The sequence below is a fragment of the Emericellopsis cladophorae genome, assembly GCF_022114955.1.
Source record: "Emericellopsis cladophorae strain MUM 19.33 chromosome Unknown NODE_1_length_1489480_cov_119_871856, whole genome shotgun sequence".
In the NCBI taxonomy this organism is placed as follows: Eukaryota; Fungi; Ascomycota; class Sordariomycetes; order Hypocreales; family Bionectriaceae; genus Emericellopsis; species Emericellopsis cladophorae.
The window spans coordinates 1,435,220-1,458,445 of record NW_026250926.1 but is presented as its reverse complement, the minus strand read 5'-3'; the positions used below and the strand labels follow the sequence as shown (position 1 = coordinate 1,458,445).

Sequence of the window (23,226 nt, the reverse complement as noted above, 5' to 3'; positions counted from 1 at the left end):
TATAGGCGGATCCTGTCTGCCACTCCGTGCCATCCACCTGCGCAAAAGTATATAAATATTGAGAGCAAGGCAAGCTATCATACGGTGGGTTCCCATGGAGAGTCCAAATGTGTGGGGGCCTGACTATCAACTCAGGCCATACCGAATTCAGTTCCAAAGTCGATTCCCCATTTCGATTCTCCCAGACATCGCTCGTTCTTGGCAAGCAATGAGTGGAAGGATACAGCATTCCGGCCAGCTCAACAGCGAAGGATGTATTCCAGCCGAGACGCGTCAAAAGTCTCCATTCCCATCGACGGCCACACAGTCGACTTCTCGGCCGTTCTGCTCCGTGACTCGTGCCAATGCCCTCGATGCGTCCATGAGTCCACGAACCAGCGGTTGTTTTCTGTCGCTGACATCCCTTCCAACATCAAACCTCGCACGGTCCAAGTTGACGCTGCTTCGGACTCTGTCAATATCACATGGCAAAATGACGCTGCTGGTTACATGGCGGACCATACGACGAAGCTAGCCCTCGATGCATTGCGCAACTTCAAGAGCTCTGGTGCACCTTCTGGCTCCCGTCGAGAATCCTTCATACCTCACGCCCTGTGGTCCTTGGAGCCCTTGAATCTGCAGGACTACGACTACAATACGTACATGGTGGACGATGAAGCCCTGTACGCTCTCATGAAGCAGTTACGTACGAGCGGCTTGGCTTTCGTGAAGAACTCTCCTGGCCTCGAGGCGACTCTAGCTACTATTGCGACTCGCATCGGACCTATCAAAGACACATTCTACGGATACACTTGGGATGGTGAGCGTCGCTAAAGACCCACTGGTTCCCATCCCGTTAGGTTAACAGAATACTGCAGTTCGCACCGTTCCGGCCGCCATCAACGCTGCATACACGTCCGGCGACCTGGGTTTCCACACGGATCTTCTCTACTTCGCCCAGCCGCCACATATTCAGCTTCTTCACTGTATCCAATCGGCTTCCACCGGCGGTGCAAGTGTATTTGCAGACGCTTACAAAGCGGCGGTTGACCTATTCCACGAGGACATTGATGCGTTTGAGACCCTCACGACTGTTCCCGTCAACTATCACTACAACCACCCCAACTCCAACGTGTACCGAACAACCAAGCCAGTCATTGGTCTGCGTCCCCTGCGCATTGGCCACAGTACATATACAGACTTGCGGACATACATCAGGGACAGGAAGGCGCTTGGTGCCGCTGGCGGCGGACCAGAGTCAACCCAAGACATCTTGGTGGACTGTTTGGACAAGATCAACTGGGGCCCTCCATTCCTGGCGCCGTTCTCCCTCCATGAGCACGCTATGGAACAGGACGATAATATTGGCCAAGATGCTTTGCCCGTGCTAAACAGCAAGGTCGAAAGGTGGCATGGGGCTGCGCAGAAATTCAACGCTCTGTTACAGCGACCGGAGTACCTGTATGAACGGAAGATGGGCCCCGGGGATTGTGTCTTGTTTGACAACACAAGGACGCTGCACTCCAGGAGAGCCTTTGACGGGGCTGACATCGGGAAGCCAAGGTGGTTGAGGGGCACCTATGTTGACAAGGATCCTTTCTATAGCAAGTTGCGTGTGCTGCGAAACAAGTTCGGGGACGCCTAGAGAAATACTGTTGGCAACAGGAAGCACACGTCCGGCTCCAAAACCCCGAGAGATTCAATCAAAAGGGGGGCGTCTCCGATTTTCAGTCGCTTGGCCGCTTATCCCATCAATTACTGTGACTGCCTCATTTTTTGTGAACTTTATAGGTCTCTGTTTTCTATACTAGGTTTTAACATCACAAGGCCAGCCACAACTGTGCCCCACCCGGGCCACCCGATATAGTGCCAGAAGTTGCCTGAGAGCCGGGCGAGATCTTGTTTGATGATGCGGGGCTTGTCGCCGCACATTCCAATCCCTCCTCCACCCTGCCAACATCGGAAAGCGAACCCAATACATGATACACACTGACGACGTCGATGGACACAACGTCTTCACAAGTCGTGGGAGACCCTCGGCTTAATTTGAAGCAGAAGCGTACACGCAAGAAAGCACCGAAGACACGCCGCGGTTGTTCACGGTGCAAAACCAGACGAGTGAGTCCCCAATGTGGATGAGGAATCATCAATCGCCGTGATGATCTCTAATCCCAATAGATCAAGTGCGACGAACAAAATCCTTCGTGCAGAAACTGTGTTCGAAACGGGGCTTTGTGACCTGGCTATCAGCGAGAATTGCGTTGGTCGCAGAGACATGAACGACTAGCCAAGGCCTCCGTTGATACCGATTCCTCCCAACTCCCAACAGACCATGGCGCTCATGCAGCTCTCCAGACCCCCTGTTTGGCAAACGATGCTGTGGATGGACTTTCACGCGGCTCGTCTGACCCCTTTCCTGTTGACGAAGACCGTTTCTGGGACTTTGCCTCCTCTACTTCACGTGCACCCATCGCTGATGATGTACATCACTATACCATGGAGCGTTTCGAAGGCGTTTTCCCGACAGAGGCGCAGCGCTCCTCGGTGTTTCAGTCACCTCTGGGAACGTTTGATGCACCTGAGCATCTGCCAACAAAGCTGGTAGAACACTGGTTCAGCTACGTCTGTCCCAGCATGTCCACATTCGATTCTGAAATCAATTACAATCGTCGTATTGCTGAAAGCTCGTGGAGCATTTCGAAACCCGTTTTCTTCACCATGCAAGCAATGGCGGCGGCTTGCCTGGTAGACAGCCAGCCTCTCCTTCGCCCCATGTTGCCGTCGTTGAGGCTGGAGGCTGTCACTGCTGTCAACCAGGGCGTGGAATGTGCTCGAAAATTGAAGGGAGCCGGTATTACTGCAGATTTGGTATTCGCACTATTCGCACTCGGATCATCATCGAGTTGGTCCAATTTTCCAGCGGCAGTTTCAGAGCACGCCTGGCTGGATGTCGCTCGAGAAATGCTCGATCTTTGGAAGCCCGAGCTATCAGCACTCGACTTTCTGTTTCACTCATATTTCTGCCAAGCACTATCCTATTGGGAAATGGTAGAGGTTGCCGCTGGGTGTGTAAACGTCTGCCCCAAGCCCACACGGAGGAGGAGGCCGCGGCACCAAATCAATCTTCGCCAGGCACTTGATTCAAAAGAAAGGTCTTCTGATAATCTGATCCTCCATGGTCCTTGGCCTCAAGACTCCGGTCAAAGCCTGCTTGGAACGAAGCCCAACTCGTGGTGCGGTATTTCCAACGAAGTCATTGACATCTTCGGGCAGGTCTTGAACCTGTGTCATACTGCGCGTCATCGCGCCATCGATAGCACCGCTACAAATCTTGCAATGGAGGGTATACCGCTGTGCGACATATCTCTGGCTCAATCGTTGCAGCACGAGCTTATTTCAATGGACTTGCGTGCTTTTATCAGCGCCGAAGAAGCTAGGGGCTTCCCTGTCCTAACGCGGGATAACAATACGCCCGTTGCTCATTTGCTACAAACGGCCGAGGCGTACCGTATCGCCTCTCTCCTACAACTACGTTTGACATTCAGCGACCTCCCTACAATAACTTGGAAGAAACCGGGCGTAGGTGGCAGCCCCAGCTCGAGTCAACATCCAACAACAAGCTTGATCGCAGACGAGCCTATGGTATCCTGCACAGGTTCCTCTCAGAAGATGGCTATAGATCTCGTCAACATCCTCGACCATATCCCTGACCACTCTGGCTCCAAGTCTATACACCCAGTCTTGTACCTTTCCGCGGCCGCGGGTCTAAGACTTGAGCCCCATCCCAGTACCACACCGTTGTCGAGCCATGATCCGCACATGTGGCCAGAAACCCAAGAAGCTACGACTTCCATCCATACGGATGGTGGCCCTTCAATCAAACGCAACAGACCCGACTCAGCGCAAGATCATCACGCCGCGACACTCGAGCTGAACTCGAGCGTGTCGAGAGCGAGAATCGTCACACGCAGGCGTCTCAGTGCTCTTGAGCGTCCTCTGGCCCACAAGGCTCGCAACAACATGCTGCGGGTCGTTGACACTATATGGCATGAGTATGACATCTCACCGCCTGCCTCCGCTGTCCACTGGCTGGATATCACGAGGAAGCATGGGCTCAGCATCACGCTGTGGTAATCGGGGTCGGCAAGAAGCCACATCGCCCTTGGGCACCCCTGTTCCAATGTCGTTGATGACGAGCATAAAATGGCCCAGGTAGTGAACGCATCCCCAGATCGTATGAGATCTCATCGTAACGCTGCTTGCGCAGATGCGTCAGCTCAGTTCCCGATTGGCAATGCAAAGTTTCAAACAGCATCGCAGCGTGGCGATCTGTACCGACATTCGTTGCTGAAATCGATCAAGATCCGAGATTCCCAACTTTCCAGGTTCCAGACACTACCACCATAGCGTTTGCAGGTAGTAAAATCGAATCCTTGAATCCAACAACAATCTGCTTCTCAACACTACGTGCAGCGAGCTCGCTCTGGCACTCGACTATCTTTCCCCAGCGTTGAAACACTGTCATGTTTCGCTGCCTGGCAGATCATTACCTCGTTGTGGAAATTTGTGACCCTGGTCGTGGGTGAGGAGAGTGCCGTTGTAGTAGTCGACTAGCGAGGGATCAAGCGAAACAGGGCGAGGGCGTTGCCACTCGTCTCGTGTGCAAGTATAAAACATCAAAGACGCATGTCACTTGCCTGAACGTGGCCTAGCGGTGAGCAGCTTGCTTGCTTGGTTTGGCCTCGAGTGGGTGGAGAATAACTGGTTTAGATTAGAACGCAACGGTGTCGCATTCACCGTTTAAAACTAAACAAGTGCTCCCAAAGCAAAAGTGGTGTGAGCCACGCGAGCGCAAGATGCCCATCAGACATCACCGGCCCGTCCCTAGTCGCCCTCCTGCCTGCCCATGTCTTCACTATGATGCCCAAAGCGCCTCAACGCAAAAACGGACTGCCATGAAGCACAAAAGACGCCCAGTGGCAGGGTCTCCTCGTCCGCCGCTCTCCCCTCATGTCCAACACGGCCGCCCGCAGACAGCAGGCCAGGTTGATGACGTCTCGCCCTGATACGGAACGGGCCTCCTTGATCTCGTTGTAGAAGCACCGCGAGAACTCCCGTCCGGTGGCCGATGCTATCGGCCACAGAGTGCCGAGCACGGAGCTCGCACCCGAGCAGAGCAGGGCGGTGACGAGGCCCAGCGGTTCGTCCCCCCTGGCGCTGATGCCCTGCGAGGCCGAGTCGCACGCGATGAGCGTGATGTGAGGCCAAGTGGCGAGTTTCAGGCGGAACATGTCCACGACGGAAAGAGAACCGTCCGACAGCACGATCCTCTGGTCTGTCACAGCAGCCCGGTCCACGATGCAGTGCCCGTGAAAGTGGAAGAGGCTCGACGTCTCAATCGAAGCCTTGAACTGGTCGAGGCCCGCACCCCCTCCCGTGATGGCGTCCGCCCCGATGGCAGCGGACAACGTGTCCGCGGACTCGTAGACGCGGACCTGCTCGTCGCGGAGGAAACGAGTACCCGGAGTCTCCTCGTACACCGCCATGACCGTCTTGGGCGTCGGGAGCGCTGGATCCCGCCATGGCCCCAGAGTTTGTCGCCAGCATTGCCAAGCCGTGGTGAGACTCGCGCAGTATACCACCGGGTTCCTCGCGATGACGGGCTCCCCCCTTATCCATAGCGCGTGCAGCGGTATGGAGTGGAGGATACCAGTGGCGCAGAAGACAAGGAGGTCGTTCTCCCCCGAAATCTCCGCAACGGCTTCGACAAGCGCGTCGAGCTGTCGGAGGCAATACTCCGGATCATCCTCCTCCAGCTCAGAGTAATAGAGACTCTCGTCTTCGCCGTCGAGATTGTCCACATAGCGCGTCTTCCACTCTTCCAATGTTCGCAGGGAAATCGAGCAGCGAATGAGCTGGGCTGGGCCGTGGTTTCTGGTGGCGACGACGCAGACCTGTCCGTCTTGTAAGACCCAGTCCACAAACACCACGTCGGTGACAGAAGCTTCCTGTCTTGCCTCTGTAGCCAGGTCCTCGAGTTGACGCCTTGTGACCGGGGTTCCCGCTCGCAGGCTCAGCAGATCTCGCAGAGCCGTGTGCTCACTCATCTCCGCCTGGAGGATGTGGAGTTGGTTGCGAAGGTTGATCCTCGTCGTGCTCTCGCTTGCGCTGATTTTCTGCATCAGCTCGACTTCCCGCTCAAACATGTCCTTGGTCGTCGGGTCATGTTCAATGGCCACCCTCAGATGCTCCGGAACCAGGACACCCAGAGCAAGCAGGTCCGACAAGCCGCGTGCCTTGGACTTTTGAGTCCAAGACCACAGCTCTTCGAGGAGATTCTCGCGCAGACATACTTGCCTTGCCATATCATGGATCCTCTGCACCTTCTCATCGACGCCTCTCTGTTGCCTGCGAGCCATGGCGTCAAACCCCCCCAGAATCGAGAGGTCCACGCACTCGTCGTTCTTTGCCTTCTCCGCCACTGACAGCTGCCTCAATACAAAGTCCGACGTCGCTCTTCCATGGCTCCATGCGACGTAGCCATAGAAGGCGCACCAGTAGGCCGCGGGGCTGGCCATCTCGGTCACGTCCAGGTTCTGGAAGGCTTCGTGCGCAATGTCCGCCAAGTTGTAGGCATCGGTCAGGCGATGGAAGTCTGTCGACTTTTGGAAAATGGAAAAATGAGCCAGGGCCTGCATCAACCTGGTGTTTGCTGCTTGCACGAGACCTCCGGTTCTCAAGTAGAGCGGGACGGCTTTTTCTAGCAGGTTGATCGCTTCCTCTTCAGCACGGCGGCTACCGGGATGGATCCCCGAGTCCTTGGACAACCAAAGAGCCGCCGAGTTTTGGTAAAAACTGGCCAGCTTTGTTTCGGCACCTTCCCCGACAAGGTGAGGCATCAAGCTCTCGATTCGTTGGATGTACTGTTGAGTCCGGCCATCCCGCGTCCGTATGAGGAGAGTGACTATGGCATTCAGCTTCTCAAAGGCAGATCCTGCCATACCATGCTGGATCTCGTCATCAATAATGGTATCCCACTTTTGGAGCAGTTGGTTGCGGTCCGCTTCAAAAGGATTAGAAAGGGCAAGAGACATGAGTACCTGCAGCTCCAATGTGTCTGCCTCAGCCCTCTCGATGCGGATCGTTGGCGTGTATACTGCGCGGCTCTTTTGAATCCACGAGAGGGCCTCGGCGTCTTTCTGAATCTGCAGGTATGCTTTTGCGACAATGTTGGCAATGGTGGCTTTCTGTCTGCGTCCGTTGGTCTCCAGTACGGCGTCGTACAGTGACACACCGGTCTCAATGACACGGGGAGCTCGTCCGGAATGTAAGAGCCAGGTTGCCATCGATTTGGACAAGTAAAGAAGCCGAAACAGATTCGCTCCTGACTTGCTCACAAGTTCGTTGGTCAGGCCGATCAAGTTGAGCTGGAGATCGAAGTACCGGGCATCGGTAAATGATGCCTGCAACGACTGGAGACCATGCTGGACACCGAATAGAAAATTCTGCTGCTCAAACGAGGAAACATGAGCCTGAATGGTCTTCACGGCTGCTTCGACATCCCCCTCATTCCTTCGAAGCCGGCGGCATATTCGGCGGATGTCGACTTCCATGCTGCCAAAGGCGTGGCCAGCTTCGTCGTACATGCGCCTGGCCGCCTCCTCGCGCGGTTCCAGTGCGTCCACCGGATCGAGACTACGCGCAAACTCGCTGGTAAGATCCAAAGCCTTGGCCTTGAATATAGCGGGCATCTCTACTTGGACCAATTTGCTGGCCATGCGGTCCCAGGTGTCGACGCTGAGTTGGAAGAGTTCCGTCCCCAAAGGCGATGACACCGAAGCGGCATACTGACGAGCCGCCATTAATGCGAGCCGATACTCCTTGTTCGATAAGCCGCAATCAAAGGTACTTTCTAGCCAACTGAATGCCTCTGGATTTCTCTGGGGAATATGAAGTTGGCTGACGAGCTGGATAATCTTGCAATATGTGTCTCTGATGAGAACCACATTATCTGATACTTGATATCCCAGTCCCATAAGAGAGAGCTCACCATACAAGCGAGTGGCTTCATCGAAACTTTCCGTGAGGGTGTCAAGATTCTCGCGGACCATGGGCCGAACAAGGCAGACGTGCATGCGGATTCGTAGCACCACCAGCCGGTTTGGTTCGCCATTTGGTCGTGCGTTTAAAAAATCATCCCAGATCTTCAGGCCCTTTGCGAGGCAGCCCTGGCACTGGAGGGTGTAGCCCAGCTCAGCCGCCAGCTGGGCTGGATCGAGTGACTGTACGGCTGCGTCCGATTGAAGAAGTTTCGCACCATCTTCAAAACGGCCTTGCTCGCGAAGCTGCTGGAATCTGTCAAACATTCCGTCTATTGGTCACGGCGTGGTAGCAGATGGAGGCCCGCGTGAATCGCTCATACACGCTCGGCACGGAGCCTGATGCCCATATCACAGGCGACGAGGCGGTCGGTCAGCTGAGCTGAGCTGTGTAGTACCAGTACCAAGAAGCTCGGCCACTCACAGCAGTGCAGCGTGATCAGGCCGCATCAGCCGGGGTGGCTGGTTCATGTTGGGTCGCGACCTATCACCACTTAGCTGATACGCAGGCTCTGCGGCAGATAGCAATTGATTTCTGTGCCGCTCGCCCAGTCGCCGCCTCGGATTCCCCAAAGGGCAGAGCTAGGGAAAACACCAGACCAGACCTCGCCACACGTTGTATTACCATACCAGCGGGGCTTGTTCAGGCACGCCGACTTGAAGGCTCGGCGCACATTGTCACCGCCATGACCGACATGGAACCAGGCACGCTTGACAGATACGCCGTCCTTCGGTCATACGAACCCCGCGATGTGCAAGTCAAAGAAAGCAGCGATTCTGCACATCTCGGGCAGAGAAACTCGGACGATCGGAGCACTAGATCTGTCATAACGCACCTCGACGCCGCCGGGCTGGGCATCATCGGCAGGGTTCTGTCGGTTGTGTACGGGACATGGCACGGTACACCGGCCACGCTCGTGTCGCTCCAGTTTCGATTTCGTAGCAGAGCTGGGAGCCTCCGGTTCCGGACGTCCGAGATCGCGGTCACCTTTGACAAGGCCAGCATCCTTGACTCTGGCGACGACAACGCCGCTCTGGCCGTCCCGCCCGCCGTTGTTTCACTATACCCCAAAGCCCTGGATGGCGGCGAGGGTGGATGCTCCATTAAAGGCTCTTACTGGCTGAAGAAGAACCAAAACTTTGCCAATGAAGTATACTGGAAGATACACGAGAACAGCGCGGAGACCTCTGGCTTACCCGACGAAGTTGGTCTCTGCGTCGTAGTGACAAACCGCGGTCCGTTCTTGGGCGTGGTGGAAGCGGAGGCAACCTTGAAGCTCGCGCCCAAGGCCAGGTTCTCGTTCAGAAACCTCCCATGGTCAAAGGACGATCCTCTCCTCTTTGACGGGAAAACTGCAAAGGGACCTCAAATGGAGCAAACAAGGTTCGACACTCTGACAGATGAGCAATGGGCAAAATGGATAGCTATGCTCCACGGAAGATTGTCCGTTCCACCGTCCATGAAATCCGAGGACACTCTAATGGACACTTCTTCCGGCACATCCTCTACAGAACAAACCGGACGTGCCGACTTGGTGTATCGTGTACGAGGCATCCCTGCAGATTGGTCCGAGGACAAGCTTGTTCTTGAGTTGGCCGCTCTTTTCTCTCTTCAGGCCAACCAACTCTCACTGCTGACGTTTGCACGGAGCGCGTTCGCGCATCGCTCACGTGAGGCTGCGGTTGCGGTCGTCTCGTTCCTTTCTAGACCGCCTCGCGTCCTGGTACCGGAAGGACGACAGTGGTCCTTCTCAATCCCGGGAGCTTCTTCGGGACAGGGAGTCGCCATCGCGACACTGGTGCTTGACCGGAATTTCGAGGGTCTCACGCCGCTTGGACGGATCTCTCCAACCAGCACGCTCTTCTATGCCGAGTAAGTCCCGTACCTATTGCTTCGCGTGTCAAGTGGGCAAGAAGAACTGAGACGCCTTGGCCGTCCTACAGTATAATTGCGGTTCCAGGCGTTGGAGGCCACGCGTACGGATCGTTCAAGGACAGAGGCAGGTCATACATGTGGTTGCAAGACTCTCTGCCAGTGGACCTGCGGCTCTCGGAGTCGAAGTTGGCGCGTGTTCTCATTTATGGCTACGACTCCCATTTGTCGGAAAGTCAATCGTTCCAGAACCTCTGGGACCTGGGCGGCAAGCTGCAGGCCACCATCAGGGAAAGCCGTTCCGTAAGTCCCCCTCCCCCCTTTTCGAGAACATACGAGGTTCATGTAGCTGTTATGTATGTATGAGCCCAAGCAAGCCCACCAACTTACTTTGGGCAACTACAGGATTCTCAACCTCAGCGTCCTATAATCCTTATAGCTCACAGTCTCGGTGGCCTTGTTGTCAGAGAAGTACGACTCCCCTAGTCATACCCTGCCCAAAAGAAAAAGGGGGCTTCTAACGTGAGGGCAGGCGATCATCCGCATGAGCCGGGGTAATGAGCGTGATCGACATGTCTTGAACTGCATTGCGGGCGTGGTGTTCTTCGGAGTGCCTAACAAAGGGATGAACATCACATCTCTGATCCCCATGGTTGGCCACCAGCCTAATCGACCTCTTCTAGATTCCATCTCCTCGGACTCGGAGCTTCTGGGAGAACAGAGCGTGGCGTTTCAGCACGCAGTCTCGCGCATGACCCGGGGGCTCCCGATCTTCTCCATCTATGAGATGGTGCTCTCCCCCACCGCCGTTCAGGTATGGTCTCTCTTCCTTGACAGTTCAGAGCCCCCCGCTTTTCAAAGCGCTGATCCCAGGATGACAGGAGGGATCAAAGTGGAGAATGGCTGGCACGCCTGCCATGCTGGTCGACCGTGACTCGGCAACGCATGGTCGGCCGTTGGACTCTGAGAGCAGGTTTGTGCTGGGCTTAAATAGAAACCACTCAGATCTCGTCAAGTTTGAACGCAATTGCGATGATTATGAGCTTGTGCTGGCGTTCTTGAAAGAGATACTGACAGGCTACCTGGCACGTACAGCGGATGGCGGGTGACTTTCAGGCTCCGACTCTATGGTAGCATCGAGCATGTACGTCTAGCGAGGTTATAATGTCGTATAAATCATAAAATGTCTCTTGGATATTCCCAAAGGGCGACGAATGAACCGACGTGCCGTCCGAGGAGCAGGTGGCCTCGTTGAGGGACCTGACCGAGACTTGAACCCAAGACTCGGCCGACGACTCGGATGCAGGTGCCTCAGATCGCGTTTCTGCTTGAGGACCTCTTCGGCCTAACAAGCACTAGAAATCCATCTAAAAACGTAATGATGCCTACGGCCAACGGAATTGCCTGTCCCGCCTTCGTCATGTCCACCGCGGGCGTCAGGTGGTTGTACTTGATCGTCATCTCCACCAAGGCGATTGTGATTGCCAAAAGACCAGGGATCATGACGCAGAGCACTATCCAAATTAACCTCCTAAGGTCCGACAATGGCTCATCATCTTCTTCGGGACGTGAGCCATGCCAGTAGCTGTTGATACAAAGCTTCATTACCTTCCAGAGGACTGGCAGGAATGTGAATAAGTTGAGGACGCTCGTGACGGTCATGACGAGCGAAAATATGCGAAACCAGCCGTCAATATCGACCTGCACAAAGAACCAGGTCTTATTCGGCGTACCCAAGCTTGGAAGCAACCGGTAGAGCTTCGCCCAGAAAGCAAGCATCGCAACATCGCGCCACGCTACAGCAATAGCGATTGCCAGGATCCCAGTGCCCTCACCAACGGTAGCGTTGGATGCAAACGAGGCCATGACAGCAGGAGCACCAGGCACACTAGCGATAGTGTGGATCGCCAGCGCCTCAGCCGGGCTGATGGAGTCGCGACTGACAAGTATAGACCACGAGGCCAGCATCGCGATCATGAGGCCGGAGCTTGTGAGCTTGGTTCCACCTGCTTGGGAGCGAAGGATATAAAAGTAGGTGCCGAAGGCCTGGAGGTAGATTCCGACCCGCACGCCCAGGCCATAAAGGTCCGAAGCGGCTTCAGGGTTTCCCACCTCGCTGTCGCGGGGCCCAATGACCATTGGGAGTTGATGTTGACTGTGAAGTCGATGGGCGAAATTGCAAACTCGAGCGTGTAAGAGGAATATCCCAGATTCTGTTGTGGTGGAGGTTGGGGGTGAAGGGAAGTACGACTTCGAACGTTGCGAGCTCTCTTTTTACTTTATACTTTATGAAATAGTGAATGACAAGAGTAGTTGCAGATGCCTACATGCATGTCTTTGAGCTCATGCAGCCACTGGGTTAAGGCTGAGAGGTCGTTACTCCGTACAGTGTATGCCGTCCACGCCACTGCGCAGAGCTATGAGCAGCTTCGCCCCAATTGCTCCATTTAGTCGAGACCACCCACTGCTGGGGGCTGGGGCTAGGGCTGGGGCTGAGGCCCGGGCTAGGTCTAGTGCAGTTCAATATTTCAGCTCCTGCTGGAATAAGTAAAGGTTCTCGAATGCATGGGGGCTTGTCTAAGGGATCCTCAGCCGCACCGCTGCTAGGAAGCACTGCCACCAGCGGCTGCGCCTGAGCCGAGCCTGTTTTGACCCAGTCGTCCCTATCGTCCACTATATGAATTCGAAGGTGTGGTCAGCCTCGTGCAAGGCTGTTCCCATCTGTAAGATCCAGGACTGGAAATTGGATGCACCCGAGAGGACATGCGCTTCTGTGCTGTTCGACCCGGTGTTATTCTTCTTGATACTTCGATGCCGACGAGCCTTGCTCTCTCGGTTGTGAGCTCACGGATGCCGAGTCATGCGTTGAGCAAACTTTCGTACAGTGCCTCATTCGGACCAAGCTCTGCTTTTCTGAATGCGTCGCTCATCTCAGTTTGCTGATGAAGCACACTCGTTCGTGAGCCGCCAAAGATTGGCTTCCCGTTGTAAGTCGCAAACCACGCCACTATGGACAGCGTCGGAGTTGAACTCATCTCCCGGAACATCTGAAAGCCTTCTGCCATTGGATTCTCGCACTCGTCGAGGAGTCTCGGATGTGTAGGTGGATGTTGAGCAATTCCCCTTTATCCCCAATACCCAAATGCAGCTCCTGCAGGATCGTGATTCTCAAGCCCGCTGCAACTGGATATGAGGGTAATCCGAGATATTCCAGACTGGCGAGTGTGGCGAGCAGGTCCAGCGAATCATTTGTGGCATCATGTAGCCACAAGAGACTTGTTGATGGTGCATTTTTGTAATTCTCAATATTCCGGACAAGGCTCTCGAGCTTATCAGTGGCTTCCTAGAGCCGTTCTGCTTCAAGGGCCTTCTGAAGCACAGAATCGAGCTGCTTGATCGATCCCGCTTGAAGCTTGGCGTAATTCGGTTTCCGAGCCTTGAACAGGCTGTCCATTACCTTGGTGCCAATCCATGCAAACGCTTCCTTGGCGATCGCGGTTGCAACAACCGCCAATGTGAAAGGTTCAGCCATAGTTCGTTCCTGGCTGAACTTGGCAGTTGCTTTCGTGATGATCCAGGCGAGCTAACGTGCTACAATAAGGGCAGATCAACGCAACGTTATATGTAGACTGTAACCGAACTAGGAACCGGTATTGGTTTGTGTCCAGGATAGCTTAGGGATTGGGCCAATATATTCCCACGCTTGTCTTGGATGGTAGGCCAGCCAGCTGGGGTCTAGACTTAAAATTCTAGAGTCCAGTCTAGTTGAAGGCGGGGAAACAACTCTGCATGTCTGTGCTCGTTGTCAGTAACCCAGAACACGAAGACAGCACATGCATTGGCATGACATGGCAAGGGTCTGGATTCTGGTCTAACCATACTCCCAACCCCGAGCCATCCGACCATTCTCTCCATGAAACGGTCGATCTGACATCTCCCACGGCTTTGGCCAGTCTGGTCAACGACGTTGGTAAAAGAATACAGACGTTCCGCCTTTGTCGCGTCCAATAACACTGTCCATACGATGTGACACGGCGGTGTGGCGGCAGCCCGCTGATTCGACAGAAGCGGTGGCAGTTGCACGGAGATGATTGTCCACGGAGTTTCTACGCCTGTGGATATAGACCGCTAAACATGATCCGAAGGCCTTTTAGATAGGAGAAAAGACGGCTAAGGAGGGAGACCTGAGGGCATGCTAACAAATTGACCGTCAACGATGCTCCGGCCTATGCTGACGGTTGGGGTTTCATGTCAGTGGCGAGCAGGGACATAGTCATGGGCTTCGTGATGCCAAGGTATTTCAGCGCATTGAGTGGTCCGAAGAGGTCGAGAACCGTCAAGGCTGTGCTGGGAAGAGAACGGCTGCGATGCGCAGAGGATCTTTGGCTTTTGGTCAGCATGGCAAGGGATCATGGCATGATCAGGTTATGTCATTGGGTTTGGTCCTTACTTGTGGCGTTGGTCATTATGGCTTCCTGTGAATGCGCACAGGTTTCTGATTGTGTGATTCTTCAGGAATGCCACAGGGTCTTCGTCGTCCAAGTCCGTCTTGTATCCCATTCCCAGGCGATCCATGGTTTCCCATTCTGATGCGTCCGGAGCAAGGCGGTACGCCTATGTGTAAGGAATCAGCAAGTGAAGCTTGGACGAACAGAAGATAGAGAACGCCAGGATGAAGGCGCCGATCCCAAAGCCACCCTGAATGTCTTGCCTGGCAACGGTCCACGAGACAGAGGTCACCAGACAGATGGCAAACCCGACGGAAGCAAACGCGAACACTGCTTTCGGGCTCACTCCCCCTACGAACTGGACGCCCCAGCCGATCGAGACGCCCTTGACGGGACACGGCGAGAGCTTGCGGTTGCGTCGGATAGGGATGCGCCTCAGCAGAATAGGTAGGACGTGGGCGTGGTCCGGACTCGCGAGGAGATGCATCGCCATACTAGGCCCAATCGGTGGGTCCATGTCCGGCATCTCATAGTGGTACTCTTGCCTCGAGTCGAGCGACGGCATGGAGGGTGAGCACCTGATGCTGACGAGATCATCGTCGTACATTTCAAACCAGACCGTCACGTCAGTGCCGCGCTGCAGTGTCCAGTCTGTAGTGGCCTACCTGAACAAAGTCAAGCCGCCGAATGGCCTGGAGCCACGACCAGCGCATGTTCCTGCGGTGCTGTGTATAAGAGCGGCGCAAGAGCATGAACAAGTCACGGTCCGAGTGCAGGCGGCAGACGTCCGGCCGACCATAACTGGCGCAGTAGTCTATTGCGTGTCTGTAGGATAGGCAGCGGCAAGCAGAGTACACTTCGACCCATCGGTAACACATGTCGAGTAAGCCAAGGCGCCGGGACACTCCGGAGTTAATTGCATTAGGCGTTCTATTCGAGTCGACGTGATGGCTAACATCCATGTCCCACGCCCATGCACTCCGATAAGCGGGGAAAATGCACTTTGCCCATCTGCGTGGTCCTCGTTTTTACCCGCATGCAGTCCGACGGGCTCGGCGGTCTCGAGGCCCTCGATGATGCTCGCTGCCGTGATCTGTACATCGTGTCACGTCATCAAAGCCAGAAAGTAGCTTTGTCATGTTGACAGTAGGCCAAGTTCCGTGCATGTATAGGCACTACCGACAGTCCATCATGGTACACAATGTGAGGGTCGTTGCCTGTCTTAATGGGATTTGTGAACGCAGAGACCAAAGAGGTGCCTAGGCCTGCGAAAACGAAGTGTACACGTAATTATACAGTATACTTGATATATTTGAGCGTGTTCGCCCGCCTCTCGATGTAGCTTATGCTTGGGTGCCGAGGGGATCGATCTCGTCCTCGCCGGCCGTGGCACCGTCATGCGATAGGTGAGCGTCGACTTCGCTTTGGGAGCCTGGGACGCGTTTTCCCTGCATTTTCGTCCTCGGAGCTGGTCTCTAGGCTCATCTCGGCCTCGTCCCTTGGGGAATGCGGTCACGTGGAAATAAAGCTGCAGGCCATGATGGCAGTACAGTCACGTGGAAGGCTGTGCTGTAGGAGGTGACCCTCATGTTGAAGCTGATGCGCCAGCTGATTTGAAAAGCATCTTGAGTGCTTCAATGCTGAATCATTAGACAGATTCCATCAAATTTTCACATACTGACACGGGGCTTCTCTTGAGAGACTGCGCTACGAGTACCAGGCTAGAGCGGGCCATCAGCCATGGCCGAACCCGTAGGCACCACGTTGGGCGCCCTTGGCATCCTCGGGCTACTGAGCGTCTCGCTGGATTGCTTCAATTTCATTCAGGATGGCATGTCCCTCGGCAAGGACTTTGCGCATATTGATGGTCAGCTGAGCACCCTGCGGATCCGCCTGTATGCCTGGGCCAAGGCCTGTGGCTTCCTGCGTGGCCAAGGGTACGACAAACGACTGGATAGTCCGGAATGGCAGGCACACATCCGGACACAGCTGAGCAGCATCTCCTTGCTGTTTCTGGACGCGGGCAAGATAGTGAACAAGTATCATGTCGGGCAGACGTACGAGTGGCGGACAACCAACCAGCACTTTGTCGACCAGGGCCTGCGAGACTACCTGGCCCGCGTGGCCATGACCAAGACGAAGGCGGGTTTGGCGGGCCAATTTCAGTGGGCTTTGGTCTACAGAAGGCGCATGACGGAGCTGGTCCAGCGGCTGCGGGAATGTATCGAGGCTCTGGAGCTCGTCTCCCGGTATCCGGATCTCTTTGAGACACGAGACTTGATGGTCCGGCAGGAGGTAGGGATGTTGGACGACGTGCGAAGCCTCCGAAACATGATTACGGCGGAATCAGGCGCGGGCGTTGTGTCGGACGCTGCGAGTGAACGACTCTCTCAGCTTGAGCGCAGTATACCTTCAACCAACCGTGCCTCGTCGTCAAACTGCGCCTCACCACCAGACTCCGAGTCGTCATCGGATGGCGAATCATCAAGCAATGGATTTCCGGCCACACGCGAAGATGTAAACGTTGTCGGAGTGACTTTAGCGCCGTTCTCTGAGACCGTCAACGAGGTCACAAGGGCCAGAACACGCTCAGGGGCGACCAGGAAGGTGGTGACTGTACCCACACTCCCTGAAGCTGTGAGAAAGGCGCACGTGAAATTGGCGAAGAAGCGTCGCTCTCCTCGTCAGACATGGAACCAGCTGGACCCGGTGTCCAAGCAAGTGCTGCAGCAGACTGTCGCGGATACAGTCCTCGGGAATTGGGACTGGCCTGCCAAGGACAACTGGCCTGCCGAGAACATGCCGCAAGGTCCGTTTAGCTCGTTGAAATACCTGTTGTCCTCAAGGAGTGGGACGTTTGACCGTCACGGTATTATGAGCCGATTTGAACAGGATCTGCCGGGTGAAGATCCAGATGTGCTCTTCCAAGGGACACTAGCCGAGATGGACATACCCACTGAGGATGAGCTGTGGGCGTCGATGCAGCCGCTATTTCACACTCTCGTTCAAGCGCAGCAGTGGCCTCAGGACGGTGTAGACATGTTGAGATGTCAGGTGGCGGAGCTCCAGGCCCCGTTCAAGATTCGGCAGCACTGTTGCTTGTTGCTGCAAGAACTAGCAAAGGGGGATCTTCGTCAAAGTCCTTGGGGCCAGTTTGTACAGCACGACGAGTACGTATCATTCCGACCAAGAGACAAGGAGACTGGCCATGTCTTGGCCATGGGCTGGCTGCAGGCGTTCGCGACGTCCACCATGCAGCTGGAGCTCATGAGCCCGACGCAGCCTAGTGATGGCTCGTCGGCGCTGTCGGACGCACAACGGCTGTACTTGAAGGACTTGGATACGGCCGAGGTGGAAAGGCTGGTCACCTGCTTCGTGGACGTATACGCAAGCGTGATGATGACGGTGAAGCTGAAAACCTGGGCCACCGACTTAAAGAAGCTGCTGCTCCCAGAATGGGCATGTGAAGAGAAACGCGCCCCAGAGCAGCAAGTGAGGGTCATGGCGGAGCTGAGCCTGGGTCGATCCCCAGATGCTTTCGTGCCCCGGCTCGACGGGAGCGACTGGGGCACGAGGCTGGCGCCGATGCTGCGGTCGGATCTAACCTGGCTTTCCGAGAACCCGCAGTGGCTCACTAGCTTCCGGGGCCACTTTGGAAAGCAAATGTGTCTGGTGCGTCTCGCGGGGGAGCTCCGACGCTGGCGGGACGGACGGCCCGCCTTTGTGTCGTTGAGGCCGTTGCGACTCGCGGTCAAGGGCTCCTGCAGCTTCCGGATCTCGTTCGAGGGGCCTCCCCAAAGCCCTTACCAGTCAGGTATATTTCACCTCCTTTGCGACTACCCCCTGGACTATCCAGCGGCGCCACCGAAAATCCGCTTCCTCACACGGGTCTATCACCCCAACATCAGTCCGGACGGACAAGTATGCATCGACATTCTGAGCGGCAATTGGTCACCAGCGTTGATTAGCGAGGCTGTCGTCATTTCCATCTTGTCCTTGCTCTCCGACCCCGAAACCGTCGATCCACTCGTCCCCGAGATTGCGGCCACGTTCCTCCAGGATCGACCGTTGTATGAGCGCAACGCGAGGCTATACACGATGAAACATGCTGGCGTGGACCAGGAGTATGCAGATTACCAAGTTGTGCCCTTCCATATGCTGCACGAGAATGCCAATGCAGCAGAGTCAATGGCATGAACCTCGTTTATGACCAAATCAGGCCGGCCTTTTGAAGAGCGGGAATCGCCTGCTGCTCCGTCCACTCTGTACACTTCCTTAACGGAGTACGCGCTTCTCCAGGCTCGTAAAAGGTCACCGGGTTCCAAGACTTGACAGGCTCCGTCTTCAAAGTTTTCGTATTGAAAGCCTTCTGCTTTGGAGGTGGAGGAAGGGTTTTGAGCAGATTCTCAAACTTGGTGGAAAAGTCTGAGGCAGACGTGTAGCCGAGGAGCTCTTTGGAATGAAGCGTTTCGGATGTTAAAGGGTAATGGCATGCCTCGGACTCGTAGTGCATGCCTTGAACAATGTCGCCAGTGACGTGATACTTCACACCGCCTTGGGCAGTGGTCTCGACGAAAATGACGGTGTGGAAGCGAGGACTGGGCATATCAGGGTCCTGCATAGCAAGATGGGACTTGAGCTTATAAACAGCGTAAGACGCAGGCATGTTGAAATAATGATGCTGGTCCAAGAGAATCAGTAAAGAGGGATAGAAAGCAGCAAATATGGGAGTGAAGGAAGGCGAAATGAAACATCAATCTCAGAGAGCGAGGTTTGGATCTGTCTTTTATAAACATGAGTTCCCATGACGTTGACATCTATGGTTTTCTATTTACCGTCTTCACTTCCAGCTTCGGCGCCAACAAAGCTAATAATAACATCTTCACCGGATCCAACGGGCTTGTCACTTTCAACAATAGGCTCCTGAATGTCAGATCTTGTTTTAGACCTGTGGAATAGTGTTGGTTGTTGATGAAAAATAAGAGGGCACCAATTGCATCTCTGCTCTCGCCGCCCTGCAGCAAGTTGAGCTTTCTTTAGTTTTCCTGGAATCCTGGACCATGAACATAGACATGTGACAGTTTCTTTGTACTATTATTGGGGTCGAGGACTCGAGGTTAGGCCTACTTCCTTCGCATTAGGTCAGGCAGGCCCGGGTGCAGGGTATTCCGAGACTACGGCTGACTAAATTGAGAGATCTGATTCGTTCAGAATCCGGGGAAGTGGCACACGGGGATTCAGGGGACCATGTCTAAAACAATACATGTCCCAGACAGGTTTATTATTCCGATTTTAGTACTAGACTTATTTCTCAGTTGCACATGAACCTGCGAGACTTCAAGCTATGCTATTGCTACCTTGGTTAAGATAGCAATGGCCCTAGCCATCTCCTCTCGCTGGCGACTATGACATCCATCCATGCAATCAATCATCGATTGTACTCAAGCTTACATCAAGACAGTATTGCGATTGTATCAAGCGAACAAATGGCCCAAACTTGTACTTTGATCCCCATGCAATGCATTCAGAATAGACCAGTCGCCTCTCCTACACAAGCGCTCCGAGTCACGATACGCGCCCGCCCAGCCCCAGCTGCGTTTGGCGCCCCTTTGTTGTCACGGAATCTGAAACGATGCGCACGTTTGGAAAGGTCATGGTCGACCAAGACGACGGCAACAACGAGTGAGACGACGGCCTGTCAGAAGGGCTGCATTTCACGTTCAAAAAGATCCGCTGTCCCCCCTTCTTGACGCTCTCGTCGTGTCTGCATCTTCATCTTCAACCGCAGTGCCGTTTATACTTTCTCAGTCACAGAGACGACAGGTCGTCCAGACTCATTCTTCATTCATCTTCCGTTCTCTCTTCACTCTTGTTACGACTCGTTCCTTTTCACTACACATACGCAATGCAGCTCTTTAACTATCTTCCCGTGGCCTTGCTGGCTTGTAAGTTCATCATTCCCAACCCAAAGAACCTCCGCCAATGAATATCACCTCACACCGTACCCCTTTACAGACGCCACAGGGATTGCCGCCGCCCCCGATCATGATTCTGGCGATCACTCCTCCGCCACCGACGGCGACTCAGCCGACTTCACACCCGCCGTCAACTGCCGCAACGACATTTGTTACTCCGCCGTCGTCCCAGAGGCCACCGCCAGCTCCGACTCGGGACCCATCTGGTTCCAGATCTACGCCCCGACCAAGTTCGCCTGGGTCGCTCTCGGCACCGGCAGCACCATGTCCGATGCCAACATGTTCATCATCTACCAAGACGGCGACGGCAACGTCACGCTGTCTCACCGCCAGGCCAGCGGCCACACCATGCCCCAGGTCCCAGCGAACAGCCCCGTGACCACTACGCTCTTGCCTGGCACGGGTGTGAGCGACGGGTTCATGGTGGCCAACTTTCGGTGTGACAACTGCACCACCTGGAAGAGTGGCGAAAGCCTGGACTTCTCGTCGGCTGGCACGCCCATGATTGGCGCGTGGCAGGAGGGTGACCCCCTTGATTCGACCGATGTCGAGGCGAGAATTGGGAAGCACACGGGCAGCCCGCGCATCTTCTCCCTCGATCTGTCTAGTGCCATCAAGGCGACTGCTGGCAATCCTTTCGTGGACGACTTTGCTGTCCCTGAGGAGGCTAATGACGGCGGTTCCGAGGATGCCGATGCGGAGGACGACAGTGCAGGTGACGGTGCTGATGGCGAGAGCGCCGGTGTTGGCAGGTCCTCCCTTGTTTCTGGGGGTGTTGCTGCTGCTGCTATGATGATGGGCTTCTCTCTCCGTAAGTTTCCTGGTGTGTGACGCGGTTTCAGAGCGTTAATACTAACCGCCATCTAGTCATGTAATTTATCATGTGCATCGACTTGAGGGACAAGGGTCGGGTAGTCCTTTAGGCCTCTATCATGGGTTGAGACTGGAAGGGAATCTCCCCAAGCTGGAACGCGAGATCTATCTGTGATAGTATCATGTCGTCGTCGGGCTGTGCAAGTGGCACGGCTGTCATAATTAAGCGAATGCATTGTCTTCTCAACAGACCAACATAAACGGCCATGCGTTGACACCATGATCTGCGCGCGAGTGTGTTCCAGTCAATGCAGCCTCACCTGATCAGGATGTACTCCCAGCCGTCTTTCCACGTTATGAGTAGGGTGTCGTACCTATGTGGTCGGATCTTTGTCGTCCTCGCCTGACAACTGTTTAGCGTCGCAGAAATGCAGACAATGCGCGTCCAGAGAAGACTGAGGACGAGACGGGATCCCGTCAGTATTTTCTACTGGGTACATGTATGTATGGTCGTATGTGCTAGTTAGTGATCACCATCGCTGTAAGGTTCTGTACATGTACGCCGATCGCTCCCACTCAGAAAACGCACTGAAAATGCAGGCTCCGATCCCTCTGCTTGCCGCTGCTCTCGTGGCCCTCAGCCAGCAGGCGTATCTTCTCCCGCATCCGGTACTTCAACAAAGCACACAGCAGGCCAACGCATATCGAGGCGACAGTTTCCCCCGCGAGCGACATCGTATTTCCCTTGACGTACCGCGACGCGTCGTGGGATGGGTAAATCTAGGACGAGACAAGTCCGGACGCATTCGCCAGCGACATGAGGAGCGCTATCGTAATGGACCGCTTCGGGTCGGGCTGCGTGTTGTTGGCCACCCACGTCACCAGGACCCTGTGTAGGAGACACACGGCGCGCCTGCTGAGTAGATCGGAGACGAACGTATTGATGGCCGTCGAGATGGACGCAGAAATGTACACGGGGATGCTGAGATAGTTGGATTCCAAGGCCGTGCACCTTATTCCCCTGAGTGAGGAGTGTCGGGGGCGGGAGGTATCAAAGTCAAACAGGGCGATCATCGGGAGGAGGAGAACAGGGCAGCAGAGGCGGGATACAAAAAGGGGTCCTTCAAAGCCATGGCCACCTGGAGCACATCCAGCGACGTCGTCCCCTCCTAAGGGTGGTTCCGCTCCTGGATGCGCATGACAATGCGCTTCTCCTCGCTGAGGAACCAAGCCGTCTCGGGCGAGGCCGGAAGGCTGACCCAGCACACGAGTCTCAGGGCCAGAGATATGATGCCCTCGAAAATAAAGAGCCAGCGCCAGGCGTAAAGCCCGAAAACGCGAGCGTTGCCATAGAATGTTGGTGCGGTCGGGATAGCCGAGCAATACCAGCAGGGCCATCTGCGGCATGACAAACCTGTCGAATTTCGACAGCACATTAGTCTGCTCTGGTTCATCTGCTAAGAGCGTCGTGGCGACCTCGTTCAGGCTGCTGTCGTCGTGGGGACGAGTTTGTAACTCGGAGTCCTTGTCAAAGGGGAGCATTTCGTTCAACAACGCCGCTGGCTTTGGATATGAGCAAGATGAGAGCCTAGGCTTACTGTTACAAGTGCCGAGCATACTATGAAAGAGCCTATGCGATGGACGCCGGCTGCGCCATTACGTGCACGCTCTTCTGCCAAACTGCCGCCGACGTGGTGGTCGAAGGATCACGTATCCTCGCTCTCCCCGCCAAACCATGGCAGACCGACAGAGGGCGCCTTTATCATTGACTGTCTTGACCTGGATCGCCATCTTCTCTTCTGTATCGAAGCTTCTACAACGATAAAGATGTAGTGCTGCCCGCATATATAAGCTGTCTCGCTGCAGCTGGGTGGAACCCCTGAATCCTAATAGTACATCGGATGTCTGGTCATGCTGTCCGCGGACGACATCTGACGCCAGACTCTTTGATGACCGACTGGCCGTCTGCCGGCAGACAAGTAGGTTGGGGTAGATCCTACGGGCAGGCTGGTTTCTCAAATAGGAATGTAGCGTAGAAC

General features: G+C 54.9%; 11 protein-coding genes across 11 annotated transcripts; 5 read left to right on the top strand and 6 right to left on the bottom strand.

Moving 5' to 3' along the window:
* Positions 1 to 252: 252 nt before the first annotated feature.
* On the top strand, positions 253 to 1,624 carry J7T54_006358 (Clavaminate synthase-like protein; the record flags this gene model as incomplete). The annotated part of the gene is made up of 2 exons (XM_051506638.1): positions 253 to 799; positions 858 to 1,624. The coding sequence occupies 2 exons, from the start codon at positions 253 to 255 to the stop codon at positions 1,622 to 1,624; spliced, it is 1,314 nt and encodes a 437-aa protein (XP_051366875.1).
* Positions 1,625 to 3,618: 1,994 nt separating this feature from the next.
* J7T54_006357 (uncharacterized protein) lies at positions 3,619 to 4,113 on the top strand (the record flags this gene model as incomplete). The annotated part of the gene is made up of 1 exon (XM_051506628.1): positions 3,619 to 4,113. The coding sequence occupies one exon, from the start codon at positions 3,619 to 3,621 to the stop codon at positions 4,111 to 4,113; it is 495 nt and encodes a 164-aa protein (XP_051366874.1).
* An 800-nt stretch (positions 4,114 to 4,913) lies between these two features.
* Positions 4,914 to 8,345, bottom strand: J7T54_006356 (uncharacterized protein; the record flags this gene model as incomplete). Its single annotated transcript, XM_051506617.1, has 1 exon — positions 4,914 to 8,345. One exon carries the CDS (start codon positions 8,343 to 8,345, stop codon positions 4,914 to 4,916), a length of 3,432 nt encoding a protein of 1,143 aa, XP_051366873.1.
* A 419-nt stretch (positions 8,346 to 8,764) lies between these two features.
* On the top strand, positions 8,765 to 11,060 carry J7T54_006355 (uncharacterized protein; the record flags this gene model as incomplete). Its single annotated transcript, XM_051506606.1, has 4 exons — positions 8,765 to 9,951; positions 10,023 to 10,254; positions 10,484 to 10,765; positions 10,833 to 11,060. The coding sequence occupies 4 exons, from the start codon at positions 8,765 to 8,767 to the stop codon at positions 11,058 to 11,060; spliced, it is 1,929 nt and encodes a 642-aa protein (XP_051366872.1).
* Positions 11,061 to 11,262: 202 nt separating this feature from the next.
* J7T54_006354 (uncharacterized protein) lies at positions 11,263 to 12,090 on the bottom strand (the record flags this gene model as incomplete). Its single annotated transcript, XM_051506594.1, has 1 exon — positions 11,263 to 12,090. The coding sequence occupies one exon, from the start codon at positions 12,088 to 12,090 to the stop codon at positions 11,263 to 11,265; it is 828 nt and encodes a 275-aa protein (XP_051366871.1).
* Positions 12,091 to 14,177: 2,087 nt separating this feature from the next.
* Positions 14,178 to 15,006, bottom strand: J7T54_006353 (transcription factor c2h2; the record flags this gene model as incomplete). The annotated part of the gene is made up of 3 exons (XM_051506583.1): positions 14,178 to 14,331; positions 14,402 to 14,565; positions 14,746 to 15,006. The coding sequence occupies 3 exons, from the start codon at positions 15,004 to 15,006 to the stop codon at positions 14,178 to 14,180; spliced, it is 579 nt and encodes a 192-aa protein (XP_051366870.1).
* A 1,133-nt stretch (positions 15,007 to 16,139) lies between these two features.
* J7T54_006352 (uncharacterized protein) lies at positions 16,140 to 18,596 on the top strand (the record flags this gene model as incomplete). The annotated part of the gene is made up of 1 exon (XM_051506572.1): positions 16,140 to 18,596. One exon carries the CDS (start codon positions 16,140 to 16,142, stop codon positions 18,594 to 18,596), a length of 2,457 nt encoding a protein of 818 aa, XP_051366869.1.
* Positions 18,597 to 18,603: 7 nt separating this feature from the next.
* On the bottom strand, positions 18,604 to 19,065 carry J7T54_006351 (uncharacterized protein; the record flags this gene model as incomplete). Its single annotated transcript, XM_051506561.1, has 1 exon — positions 18,604 to 19,065. One exon carries the CDS (start codon positions 19,063 to 19,065, stop codon positions 18,604 to 18,606), a length of 462 nt encoding a protein of 153 aa, XP_051366868.1.
* Positions 19,066 to 20,304: 1,239 nt separating this feature from the next.
* J7T54_006350 (uncharacterized protein) lies at positions 20,305 to 21,249 on the top strand (the record flags this gene model as incomplete). Its single annotated transcript, XM_051506550.1, has 3 exons — positions 20,305 to 20,344; positions 20,415 to 21,185; positions 21,242 to 21,249. 3 exons carry the CDS (start codon positions 20,305 to 20,307, stop codon positions 21,247 to 21,249), a joined length of 819 nt encoding a protein of 272 aa, XP_051366867.1.
* A 718-nt stretch (positions 21,250 to 21,967) lies between these two features.
* J7T54_006349 (major facilitator superfamily transporter) lies at positions 21,968 to 22,261 on the bottom strand (the record flags this gene model as incomplete). The annotated part of the gene is made up of 1 exon (XM_051506539.1): positions 21,968 to 22,261. The coding sequence occupies one exon, from the start codon at positions 22,259 to 22,261 to the stop codon at positions 21,968 to 21,970; it is 294 nt and encodes a 97-aa protein (XP_051366866.1).
* Positions 22,262 to 22,356: 95 nt separating this feature from the next.
* Positions 22,357 to 22,729, bottom strand: J7T54_006348 (uncharacterized protein; the record flags this gene model as incomplete). The annotated part of the gene is made up of 2 exons (XM_051506529.1): positions 22,357 to 22,482; positions 22,574 to 22,729. The coding sequence occupies 2 exons, from the start codon at positions 22,727 to 22,729 to the stop codon at positions 22,357 to 22,359; spliced, it is 282 nt and encodes a 93-aa protein (XP_051366865.1).
* Positions 22,730 to 23,226: the final 497 nt, after the last annotated feature.